The sequence below is a fragment of the Oryx dammah genome, unplaced genomic scaffold (genome assembly GCF_014754425.2).
Source record: "Oryx dammah isolate SB20612 unplaced genomic scaffold, SCBI_Odam_1.1 HiC_scaffold_5, whole genome shotgun sequence".
In the NCBI taxonomy this organism is placed as follows: Eukaryota; Metazoa; Chordata; class Mammalia; order Artiodactyla; family Bovidae; genus Oryx; species Oryx dammah.
This window is the reverse complement of record NW_024070189.1, coordinates 91,624,717-91,637,236: the sequence shown is the minus strand read 5'-3', so window position 1 is coordinate 91,637,236 and position 12,520 is coordinate 91,624,717. Positions and strand designations below refer to the sequence as shown.

General features: G+C 48.3%; 1 protein-coding gene across 1 annotated transcript; it reads left to right on the top strand.

The window, feature by feature from the left end:
* Positions 1-7,392: 7,392 nt before the first annotated feature.
* Positions 7,393-12,280, top strand: CD70 (CD70 molecule). The gene is made up of 3 exons (XM_040242094.1): positions 7,393-7,743; positions 8,689-8,722; positions 11,826-12,280. Exons 1-3 carry the CDS (start codon positions 7,393-7,395, stop codon positions 12,218-12,220), a joined length of 780 nt encoding a protein of 259 aa, XP_040098028.1. The 3' UTR covers positions 12,221-12,280.
* The last annotated feature ends 240 nt before the right edge of the window (positions 12,281-12,520 follow it).

Sequence of the window (12,520 nt, the reverse complement as noted above, 5' to 3'; positions counted from 1 at the left end):
ATGCGGGAGACCTGGATTCAATCCCTGGGTTGGGAAAATCCCCTGGAGGAGGGCGTGGCAACCCACTCCGGTATTCTTGCCTGGAGATTCCACATGGACAGAGGAGCCTGACAGGCTACAGTCCATGGGGTCGCAAAGAGTCAGACACAACTGAGCAACTAAGCACAGCACAAGACCTGGATAATGAATGAATCTTTGGGTTGCTTTTTTTTTTTAATTGGAAGATAATTATTTTACAATATTGTGTTAGTCTCTGCCACACATCAACATGAATCAGCCATAGGCATACGTATGTCCCCTTCCTCTTGAACCAAGAAAGATGGTACTGATGAATCTAGTTGCAAGGCAGCAGTGAAGACACAGACATAGAGAACAGACTTTTGGACACAGCAGGGGAGGGAGAGGGTGGGATAAATTGAGAGAGTAGCGGGGAAACATATACATGACCATATGTGAGATATGTCATTAGTGAGAATTTGCTGTGTGACACCGGGAGCTGCCCTAGTGCTCGGTGATAACCTGGGAGGGGCGGACGGGGTGGGAGCACGGAGGGACTTTGTTACCATTACGTCGGCCACACTGAATTCATGTGCAGACATCTGTGTTTGCAACCTGTGCTAGTGTGCTCACAGAATGAAATCCTTGGAGTGACACTGATGGATATCAGGGGAGGTACATTCTGGGATCTTGACTGATTTGCCAAAACCTATCCTTTCGAAAGGCTGGACCCATTTCAAATCCCAGCATGCATTATAGATGCTTCTCACCTACGTGCTTGCAGCCCCATGAGTCTTCAAATTCATCCACACGTTCTGATCATTTGCCAAATTATGATCAGTGCAAAAGAAAAGATGCATTCCACGTGCTTTTAATTTTTAATTATCTTATTTGGAACAGAGTGTCGTGTTTCACATTCTATTGTATTTCTTCTTATAACCTGATTATTCATAGGCGTTTCATTTCCTAGAAAGTATTAGTCACTTCTTACTGACTTAACCTCTAACTGATTTATGTCTTTTGTGTTTCTTGGCTGTTCGGGATTTTGGTTGATGCATGCTGGCTTTTCTGTAGTTGCAGCCAGTGAGGGCCACTCTTCGTTACGCTGCGTGGGCTTCTCATTGCGGTGGCTTCTCTGGGCTCTAGGCACGCCAGCTTCAGTAGTTGTGGCTCATGGGCTCTCAAGCACTGGCTCAGTAGTTGTGACACACGGGCTTAGTTGTTTCAAGGCATGTGGGATCTTCCCAGCCTGGGGATGGAACCCATGTCTCCTGCATTGGCAGGTGGGTTCTTTACCACTGAGCCACCTAAGTGATTTATATCTTAAGGAGAACAGTTTTGTCTACCTTTGGCCTTACAAACCATTGTTAATTTCTCTATCTTGCTGTTTGCGTGTGTGTATGTGTTTAACTTGAAAGGTATTTTTAATGGAGGCATTATTAATTTACATGTGAAACTTAGAACATTTCTCTTTTATATCTTCTTAGTTTTTTTTTTTTTTCTAATAGACTTCACTGCACCCAGGTGAATTTTTGTGAATGTATCATAGTTTCAGTACTTTCATAAGTAGAAGTGGGGCCCAGCCACTTGCAGCTCAAAAGCCAATAAAGATTCAGGTTTGTTGGAAAGAAAAGTTTACTTTATTTTGGATGCTGGCAATGGTGTGGGGAGAGGCAGGGGAGAGGGTGGACTCCTGTCCAAAAGCCAACTGCCCCCTACCCTGCTGCTGCTGCTACTGCTGCTGCTGCTGCTAAGTCACTTCAGTCGTGTCCAACTCTGTGCGACCCCATAGACGGAAGCCCACCAGTCTCCCCCATCCCTGGGATTCTCCAGGCAAGAACACTGGAGTGGGTTGCCATTTCCTTCTCTAATGCATGAAAGTGAAAAGTGAAAGTGAAGTCTCTCAGTCATGTCAGACTCCTAGCGACCCCATGGACTGCAGCCCATCAGGCTCCTCCATCCATGGGATTTTCCAGGCAAGGGTACTGGAGTGGGGTGCCATTGCCTTCTCTGCCCTACCCTGCTAACCTGACCAAAATCACTGGGCAAGAGCTTTTATACATGGAGGGAGGGGGCTACCTGCAGAAACAGCTTCAATAGTCATCTTGAAATTGGTCATTGGTGGTTTGCCCAACATCTTCTTGACTGCTTTAAGTACAGTTAATCTTCAGTTCCAGAGTTAGTTTGTTCCCATTTCCTTGAGACCAGTTCCTGGAATTGTAGCAGCTTATGTCAGGGCTCCAGTCTGCTCATCATGTAGTTAACTTCTTCCACCTGGTAGGAGTTTCAGTATCTACAAGTCAGCTCACAGTTTATGGTTCAGATTATTTATCTACAGCCCTCGAGGAGGACCTAAAGGGCCTTCACCATGCTTAATGACTAAACTATTATTATTTAGTCTTGTTAAACTGTTTTCCTTTGTTTCTACATTTTCTCACTTCTCTGATTAAACTTACTCTTTGGCTAAAGTTTTTCTACAAATGCAGGCAGAGATTGTGGCATGGAAGGATCATAGCGCCCTGCTCCATTTCACTTCCACGGCTTTTTCTTTTTCTTTTTTTTTTTTAACACTTAAATCTGTGATCCAGCTGGGACTTCTCCTGGGGTTTAGACATCTTTTAACCTTGGCCTTGAAAGAGAGAGGATTTGCATTTTATTGCCAGGAGCAGCTGACCTCATCTCTCTGTGTCCATCAGACACCTGAACTTTGTGAATTGTTGGCTTGGGCCCTTTTGCCACCTTTCTAATCAGCATTTCCTGGAGGGGAAATAGCAAAGTTAAAAGTTAGCCTTTATTGAGCCCTTGCTGTGTGCTTACACTGCGCTAAGGGCCTTGCATATATCTCTCTTTAAAACATCATCACAGCCCATTTTATTTTAATTTTTCATTTTTATTTTCATACAATTTTAAAGATTACTTTCCATTGGCAACTGCAATATTTGCCACTGCAAAATATTTTTAAGTTTTTTTAAGATTTATTTATGTATTTGGCTATGGTCAGCCTTTGTTTCTATGCAATGGCTGTCTGTAGTTGAGGTGAGTGGGGTTACTCTGTAGTTGAGATACGTGGGCTCCTCAAGGTGGTGACTTCTTTTATTCTGTAGCACAGACTCTGGGCACATGGGTTTCAGTATTTGCAGCAGTGGGCTCCGTAGTTGGGGCGCACAGGCTTAGTTGCTCCTTGGCATGAGGGATCCTCCCAGACCAGGGACAGAACCGGTGTCTCTGGCATTGTAAGGACAACTGTTACCACTGGACCACCAGGGAAGCCCCTTAAGGTGTGTCTTTTATTTTTTAAGATTTATTGATTTATTTTGGCTGTGATGGGTCTTCGTTGCTGTGCGAGGGCTTTCTCTAGTTGCAGCACGCAGGGACTACTCTCTAGTTGCAGCACATAAGCTTCTCATTGCAGTGGCTTCTCTTGTGGAGCAAAGGCTCTAGAGCTCAAGGGCTTCAGCATTTGCGGCTCTGAAGCTCCAGAGTGCCGGCTCAGCAGTTGAGGCATGCAGGCTTAGTTGCTCTGCAGCATGTGGCATCTTCCTGGATAAGGGATTGAACCTGTGTACCCTGCATTGACAGGCAGACTCTTTACCACTGAGCCACCAGGGAAGCGCCTGTTTGTTTTTTTAATAGTGGTATTTTTTTTTTTTTAATTTGGCTGTGCTGGGTCTCTGGTGTGGCACTTGGACTTTCTCCAGCTGTGCCATGCTGGGGGCTTCTCTTGCTGCTGAGCTTGGGCTCCGGAGTGTGTTCAGGCTCAGGAGCCGCAGTGCATCAGTTTAGTTATCCCACGGCATGTGGCAGCTTAGTTCCCCAACCAGGGATCAAACCCATGTCCCCTGCATTGGAAGGCGGATTCTTAATCACTGGACCACCAGGGAAGTCCCCAGTTATTAAAAACTATTGTCTATATTCCCCGTGGTGTACAGTGCATCTCTGAGCCCATCTTACACCTGATAGTTTGAACCTTCCCCTCCCCCACCCCTATACCACCCACCCGCCCACACACACTGGTAACTACTAGTTTGTTCTATCTGTGAGTCTGCTTCTTGTACCTTATCGTCCCTAGTTTGTCATATTTCACAGCCCATTTTGTAGATGGAAACATTGAACTTAAACTGATGAGGGCGTGAGTTTCCCAAAGACTAATATCGGACAGTCTGGGGACTGGAATCCAGGTGTGCTGAGGAACTCCAGATTCTACATGCTTAACTGCACTCTGCAGAAATTATTTTTGACTATGAATGGCTTTCAGCTTGATGGAGGTGGGGCAAGGACTCCAGATGGGCGGCAAAATACCATCAAAGGTCTGCAGTGAGGACCATGACAGGATGTGGATGAGAAGATCCTGGAGATGGAGTTAGCCGGTGGCACTAGACTCGAACTCAGTGAGGAGGTACAGGGGAGGGACTTCCCTGGGGGTTCAGTGGTTAAGACTTCATCTTCCAATGCAAGGGGTTTAGGTTGGATCCCTGGCTGGGGAGCTAAGATTCCATATGCCTCATGGCCAAAAAAACAAACAATATTGTATCAAATTCAGTAAAAACTTTTAAAATGGTCCACATCAGGACTTCCCTGGTGGTCCAGCAGTTAAGAATCTACCTGCCAAAGCAGGGGACACAAGTTCGATCCCTGGTCCAGGAAGATTCCACATGCCCCAGGGTAACAAAGCCGGTGCCCCAAAACTACTGAACCCACATACCACAACTACTGAAGCACACTCACCCTACAGTCTATGCTCTGCAACAAGAGAAGCCACTGCAATGAGAAGCTCACACACCACAATGAGAAAGTAGCCCCACAACTAGAGAAAGCCTGTGTGCAGCAATGAAGACCCAGTACAGCCAAAAAATAAATAAAAATTTTTTTTAGGTTTTTTTATGGAAGCTTCCCTAGCTGCCCAGTGGTTAAGACTTCACGCTCCCAATGCAGGGGGGGCAGGTTCAATCCCCGGTCAGGGAACTAGATCCCACATGCCACATTTTCATGTTGCAGCAGTCAAATAGATAAATAAAAAACTCAGCAAGACTGGCTTTAAAAAAAATAGGATTTTTTTTTTATCTAAAATTTTTTTCTAAAAATAAATGGTCCACATCAAAAAACATCTTAAAAAAAAAAAAAAAGAAGAACAAAGCAATGGTTTCATCTAGTATGAAAGAAGGCTGGGGACAGTTCCAAGGATCAAGCCCCCAGGCCAAGGAGAGCTTGAGGTCGTTTTGAGGGTGCTGCTGGCTGAACCCCCAAGTCTTGGAAAACCAGGGCTTTCAAAAAGGAAATTCCTTTTGCACTTGGGGGGGTCTCAGTGAGCATACAATCCCTGGACTCCAGGAATTCTGGACACTTTTGACTCCCCTCTTTCTTCCACCTGCCCCCCGCCCCATACCAGCAAACTCTGCTGGCTTCAGCTGAAATCTATTTTGTATCCACCTTCTACCCCGACTCCCCCGTCCCTACAACCCTATCCACCCTGTCCCAGGCCAGGCTACTATAACTCCTCACTCTGGGATGAAATTTTCAAGTCTCAGTGTCTACAAGCTAAGCCTCAAAGACCACAGTCAGTACACTTGGTACGTACAGTCTGTGACAGATTTTGTACTACTAGTGGGGGTAAGTGTCTTGATTCACTGATACTAACTAGTATTGTCACAATCCTATAAGCCTAGGTGGTCTTCCTTCATCTTGTAGCTACAGGATTTTTACTGGTTTCCTGAGGCTGCCATATCCAAGGACCACCAACCAGCGGCTTGAAACAACAGAATTGTACTCTTTCACGGTTCTGGAGGTTGGAGATCTGAAAATCAAGGCATCTGATTCTTTCAAAGCCTTTAGGGGAGAATCTTTCCTGGCCTGTTCTTGCCTTCTGGGGTTTGCAGGCAATCCTTGGGTTTCTTTGGCGTGCATTGCATCACTCTAATGTCGGCCTCCAACTTCCGTCTGTGTCTCTGTGTGTTCTCACCTTTTCTTTACAAAGTATGGAATACAAGAGCCCCCTCACCCTTACCTCTGCAAAAACCTTCTTGCCAAACGAGGTCACGTGCTGAAGTTCTGGGTGGACATATTCAAGCCACTACAGTCATCAAGAACAGATGCCCTCTGGGGCTCCCCTGGTGGTCCAGTGGTTAAGAATCTGCCTTGCAATGCAGGGAACAGAGGTTTGACCCCCATTCAGGAACTAAGATCCCACATGCCACAGAGCAAGTAAACGGTGAGATCCAATTACTGAAGCCGGTGCGCCCTAGACTCTGTGCCGTGCAACAGAAGGCCACACACCACAGCTAGAGAAAGCCCGTGTGTAGCAACAAAGACCCAGCACAGCCAAAACAAAATTTAAAAAAAAAAGAAAGAAAGCAAAGGCCACAGAGCAACAGAACCAAAAGGCACTGTGGCATGTTAACAAAACCTAGCCCCTCCTCTGCTTCTCCTCTCTTCCTATTGGGCAGGTTGGTCATGTGGCCTCCATTAGGGGTGGTCCCACCACGGGTGCCAGAGAGGCTGGGAAGATGGAGAGGAGCACGTAGATATTTGGGGACCCCTCTTTGATGGCTCTAGTGATACAGAACCTGCCTGCAATGCAGGAGACAGAAGAGACTACGGTTTGATCCCTGGGCTGGGAAGATTCTCTGGGGGAGGAAATGGCAACCCACTCCAGTGTTCTTGCCTGGAGAATCCCATGGACAGAGAAGCCTGGTGGGCTACAGTCCATGGGATAGCAAAGGGTCAGACACGACTGAAGCAACTTAGCTCCTCCATTCCTGGGGCTTCCCAGGTGGCTCAGCAGTAAAGAATCCACCTGCCAGTGTAGGAGACAAGGGTTCAATCCCTGGGTCAGAAAGATCCCCTGGAGTAGGAAACGGCAACCTAATCCAGTATTCTTGCCTGGGAAATCCCATGGACAGAGGAGCCTGGTGGGCTGTAGTCCATGGGGTCCCAAAGGGTCAGACACAACTTAGCCCCTGAGCATCTTCCTCCCTGAGTGTTGTGGCTGTATCCCAGAACTCAGCAGAGTATCTGGTCCGCAGTGGGTGTTCAGTGAAGGTTTGTTGAATAAACGAATGAGTGCCAGAAAGGTGAGGAAGGTGGTGTTAGTTGCGAAGTCGTGTCCGACTCTTTTACAACCCTGTGGACTATAGCTCCCCCAGCCTCCTCTGTCCATGGGATTCTCCAGGCAAGAATACTGGAGTGGATAGCCATTCCCTTACTCGGGGGATCGAACTCAGATCTTCCGGACCCAGGGATCGAACTCAGATCTCCTGCATTGCAAGCAAATTCTTTACCATCTGAGCCACCACAGAAGCCTGGGGAGGGTGGGGAGCTGTATAAATAAAATTGAGGAGCACCCTGGTCCACTTACTCTGCAGACTGGGGACCAACAGCAGCTGGAGGGGACTTCCCTCCATGGTAGAACGAGCCTGGTCCCTCCCTTTGACGGACATCCCCAGGGAGGGGCATGGTTGGTCCCTGGCAGGTTCAGACAGGCCGAGAGAGCCCCGCGGCTGTGAGAAAGCTGAAGCTTCCTTCCCCCTTCCTGCCTGCCCTCTGCGCACCCTCCCTGCTGCCACACAGCTGATGAAGTGCTCGTGGAGGACCATGATGGCAACAGAGGAGGCTGCAAGCTGCCAGGTGCCCCGCCGGCCCTGGGCATCCATCCTGAGGGTGACTATCCCGGTGCTTCTTAGCATAAGCACATGCTATCTCATCTGCAACCTGTGCTTCAGCCGCCAGCAGCAACAGTTGGATTCAACCAGGGTAAGTCTAAAAGGGAGGACAAGAGAGAGGGGGAGAGACAGGCGTATGCTACCTGGGGACCTCCGGGTGGGGACTGGACCCTGGGGTGGGGGCCGAGGGGCAGCAAGTGGGGAAAAAAAGCAGAGGGGTGTTGAGCAAGAGAACAGACTAACAGACATGACCTAAAAAAAGAAAAGAAAACAAAAATCAGAATGAGATGGATATAAATCTGCCAGGGGGACTTCCCTGGGGGTCCAGGAATTAAGACTGCTTCCAATGCTGGTCGTGTAGTTTCGACCCCTGGTTAGGGAGTTAAGGTCCCACAGGCCTCCCCTCCCCCCAGAGTGGTAGCAACAGCAAGAAAATCCGCCAGGAAGAAAGATGCGGTAGAAAGGTACAGAGAGAGAGACCAGAGCAGGGGGTAACAAGCAGGGGCAAGTCTGCCCGCCAGGGGTCTTCAGCTCAGATAGTCAGCTCTGCCCAGGAGGTAAACCCCGGGTGGAGATCCCAGGCTGGAAGGTGCATCTGAGAAAGACACATTTCATATGGGCCTGGAAAATGACTCGTCTTTGGGGTTCCCCCAGCAGGCTGACTCAGAGGCTGCTGGGGGCTTCACGGAGTTGGGGAAGGGCAGTTCTGGGACCTCCAAGGGCAGGGGGAGCCCTGGACACCCACCACAGGTGCCGACTTGGAGGGTTACATTAGGTTTTGCAGGCAAGAGGGGCAGATGTGCGAGGCGACCTGGGTTACATCCTGGAAACTAAGTTCTTCTGAAGGTCTTCTCTTTGTGCTCAGGGCTGGTTCAAATCTACTTCCTCTTTGTGAGCTCTTCACAAAGGCTCCAAGTCAGCCCCATGGAATGAGGGGTGGATAGAAGGACGCACTGAGAAAAAAGTGCTTTTGACTCGAGGGATCACTCCAGACCCCTGACGCTTAGGTGCTTAGCTCTGTTTTCTTTTCTTCCAGTGGGACTTAGCAGAGCTCCAGCTGAATCACACAGGTAACCCGGGATATGCATGTGTGTTGGAGAAAGAGAAAAGAAGGCGGGTGGGGGAGAGAGAGAGAAAGAGAAAATGAGAAAGGATGAGAACAAGAAAAAAAAGACAGGGCGATACAGCAGTCTGTTTCTGGGTGCCTGCTTCCTTTCTGGGCATTTTATTTTCTCCCATGGGAGAGCTCAAACCGACTCAACCAAGCTAATAGCCATGACTAACGTGCCTCCGTTCGGGTCACAAATGTTAATTCGGCAGCCACCATGAGGCAGGCTCCGTTCTGGGTGCCCATATTGCCAACATAACAGAAATCCCTGCCCTCTCGGGGCTTCCCTTCTCCCAAAGGGATCAGAAAATAAATAAATGAATAAGTAAAATATGTACCATGCCAAGTGGAGCGAAACATGCACTTGGTACTTTTTGGGGAATATTAAGCATGGGAGGAGGGTCGGGCATGTCAGGGTTGGGCGTGCCCTTGAAAATGTGGTCACCAGGGAGGGTGTCCCAGCGAAGAGGGCTTTAGAGCAAGGACGTGAAGGAATGTGAGGGAGGGTGCCTTTTGGCAGTCCCCTCCCAGCCTCTCTCTAACCCTCTTCTTCTTTGGGTCTCTCCCACACGCATCCCCAGGGGTTTTGGTGTGTTCATTCCATTTCGTAACAAATGGAACCCCTATTCATCTTCTTTCTCTGGGGGCTTTCTGATCGGGCTGCTATGACAGAAGAACAGAAAGGCTGACATACACAAGATACCTCTCTCTCATGGTGCCGGGGGCTGTGAAATCCAAGGTCAAAGCCCCAGCAGGTCTGGCTGTCTGGTGAATGCCCTCTTCCTGGTTTATAAACAACCAGTCATCTTTTTGCTGTATCTTTATATGGCGGAAAGGGAGGAGGGGAAAGAACTCTCTGGGCTCTTGCTCTGTCTCCCTCTTGCTCTCTCTCCCTATCTTTCTAAATTGAGACAGTTGACATATAACATTGTATCATTTTCAGGCATACAATATAGGTCAATATTTGTATACATTACAAACTGATCACCACAATGTCTTGTTAACACCCATCACCACACACAGTTACAATTCTTTTTTTCTTGTCATGAAACTTGTAAGACCTACACTCTTCAGTTCAGTTCAGTTCAGTCGCTCAGTCGTGTCCGACTCTTTGCAACCCCACGAACCGCAGCACACCAGGCCTCCCTGTCTATCACCAACTCCCAGAGTCCACCCAAACCCATGTCCATTGTGTCGGTGATGCCATCCAACCATCTCATCCTCTGTCGTCCTCTTCTCCTCCTGCCCTCAATCTTTCCCAGCATGAGCTGCTTCCAAATATACAACACAGTATGCTTAACTCTGGTTAGTACGCTCTATATTACATCGCCAGGACTTAGTTTATAACTTTTTCATAAGTTTGTGCCTCTGACCACCTTCACCTATTTCACCCACCCACTCCCCACCTCCGGCAACCACTGATCTGTTCTTTGTATCTGTAGCCATGTGTTTGGGTTTTGTTTTAGATTGCACATATAAAGGAAGTCAGACAGTATTTGTTTTTCTCTGTCTGACTTATTTCACTTTAGCATAATGACCTCTAGGTCCACCCATGTTGTCACAAGTGGCAGAATTTCTTTCTTTTTATGGCTGAATTAGATAGACAGATGGGCTTCCCTTGTGGCTCAGCTGGTAAAGAATCCACCTGCAATTCTGGAGACCTGGGTTCTATCCCTGGGTTGGGAAGATCCCCTGGAGAAGGGAAAGGCTACCCACTTCAGTATTCTGGCCTGGAGAATTCCATGGGCTGTATAGTCCATGGGGGTTGCAAAGAGTCGGACTGAGCAACTTTCACTTTCACTTTAGATAGATATAGATGTGTGTTTATAATATCACATGTATAATATATAGTAATATATATATCTATATCCATTTTAGGTATATATGTAATATATATATACACACACACACACACATAAAATACATACATGCTGTGCTGTGCTTAGTTGCTCAGTTGTGTCTGACTCTTTGTGACCCCATGGACTGTAGCCCCCCAGTCTCCTCTGCCCATGGAATTCTCTTGGCAAGAATACTGGAGTGGGTAGCCAAGTTCCTTTCTCCAGAGGGTCTTCCAACCCAGGGATTGAACCCAAGTCTCCCGCATTGATGGATTCTTTACCTTCTGAGCTACCAGGGAAGCCCAAGAATATTAGAGTGGGTAGCCTATCCCTTCTCCAGGGGATCTTCCCAACCCAGGAGTTGAACCGGGGTCTCCTGCATTGCAGGTGGATTCTTTACCAGCCGAGCTACCAGGGAAGCCCCACAATACACACATATGTATATGGATACACATAGGTATGGGGCTTCCCAGGTGGCTCAGTGGGTAAAGAAGCTGCCTGCAGTGCAGGAGAAGCAGAGGACTCAGGGTGAAGTCTCAATCCCTGGACTGAGAAGATTCCCTGGAAAGGGCACGGCTACCATCGCAGTGTTCTTGCCTGGAGAATCTCATGGACAGAGGAGCCTGGTGGGCTACAGTCCATGGGGTCGCAAAGAGTCAGTCAGGACTGAAGTGGCTGAGCACACATCGGTATACTGTGCATATGTACACACGCATGGATGAATACGGGCTTCCCTGGTGGCTCAGGCAGTAAAGAATCTGCCTGAAATGAAGGAAACCACCGCCTGTCAATGCAGGAGACACGGGTTCAATCCCTGGATCAGGATGATCCCCTGGAGAAGGAAGTGGGAACCCACTCCAGTATTCTTGCCTGGGAAAATCCCATGGACAGAGGAGCCTGCCTGGCTGCAGTCTGTGGGGTTGCAAAGAGTAGGACAGGACTTAGCGACTAAGCCACCACCACCCTGCGTAGATAGATGTGTGTGTGTGTGTGTGTGTGTGTGTGTGTGTGTATCTACTACATCTTCGTCCATTCATCCATCAGTGGATACCGGGTCTCTTTTACAAGGTCTCCACCTTCCTGTTCTAAACACTTCTGAACAGCCCACCTTCTAATACCATCATCCCCTTGGAGGTTAGGCTTCAGCATTCGAGTTTGGGGCATTCCCTCTACAGCACTGTTTCCCTATATCTCCATCCTTCCATCCCTCCCTCACAACCCTCCCAGGGTCGCGGCAGGACCCCAGGCTACGCTGGCAGGGGAGCCCCGCCCTGGGACGCTCCTTCCTGCATGGGCCAGAGCTGGACGACAACGGGCAGCTGCGGATCCAACGTGACGGCATTTATAGGCTGCACATCCAGGTGACATTAGCCAACTGCTCCTCCTCCACGTGGACTGCCGAGCCCCAGAGAGCCACGCTGACGGTGGCCATCTGCTCCCCTGCCGCCCACAGCATCAGCCTGCTACGCCTCAGCTTCCACCGCGGAGCCTGCTGGGTCTCCTCCCAGCGCCTCACCTTCCTGGCTCGCGGCGACATTCTCTGCACCAACCTTACTCTGCCTCTGTTGCCTTCCAGAAACGCTGATGAGACTTTTTTTGGGATTCAGTGGGTGCGCCCTTGACCCTGGCACTTCCTAGCCCAGGTTTTTAAATACAGTTTTTTTTCTTTCTCTTTCTTTCTTTTCTTGCTCTTTATCTTTCCTTTTCTTTTTCTTTATCTTTGTTTCTTTCTTTCCTTGCTTTTTCTTTCTTTTTTCTTTTGCTTTTTGTTCCTCTATTTTTCCTTTTCCTTCTTTTTTTTTTTTTTAGCCCCCACTTTCTAGCATATGAGATCTTAGTTCCCCAACCAAATATGGAATTCATACCCCTTGCATTTGAAGAGCAGAGTTTTAACCCCTAGACTGTCTTGAGAGTTCATTGTT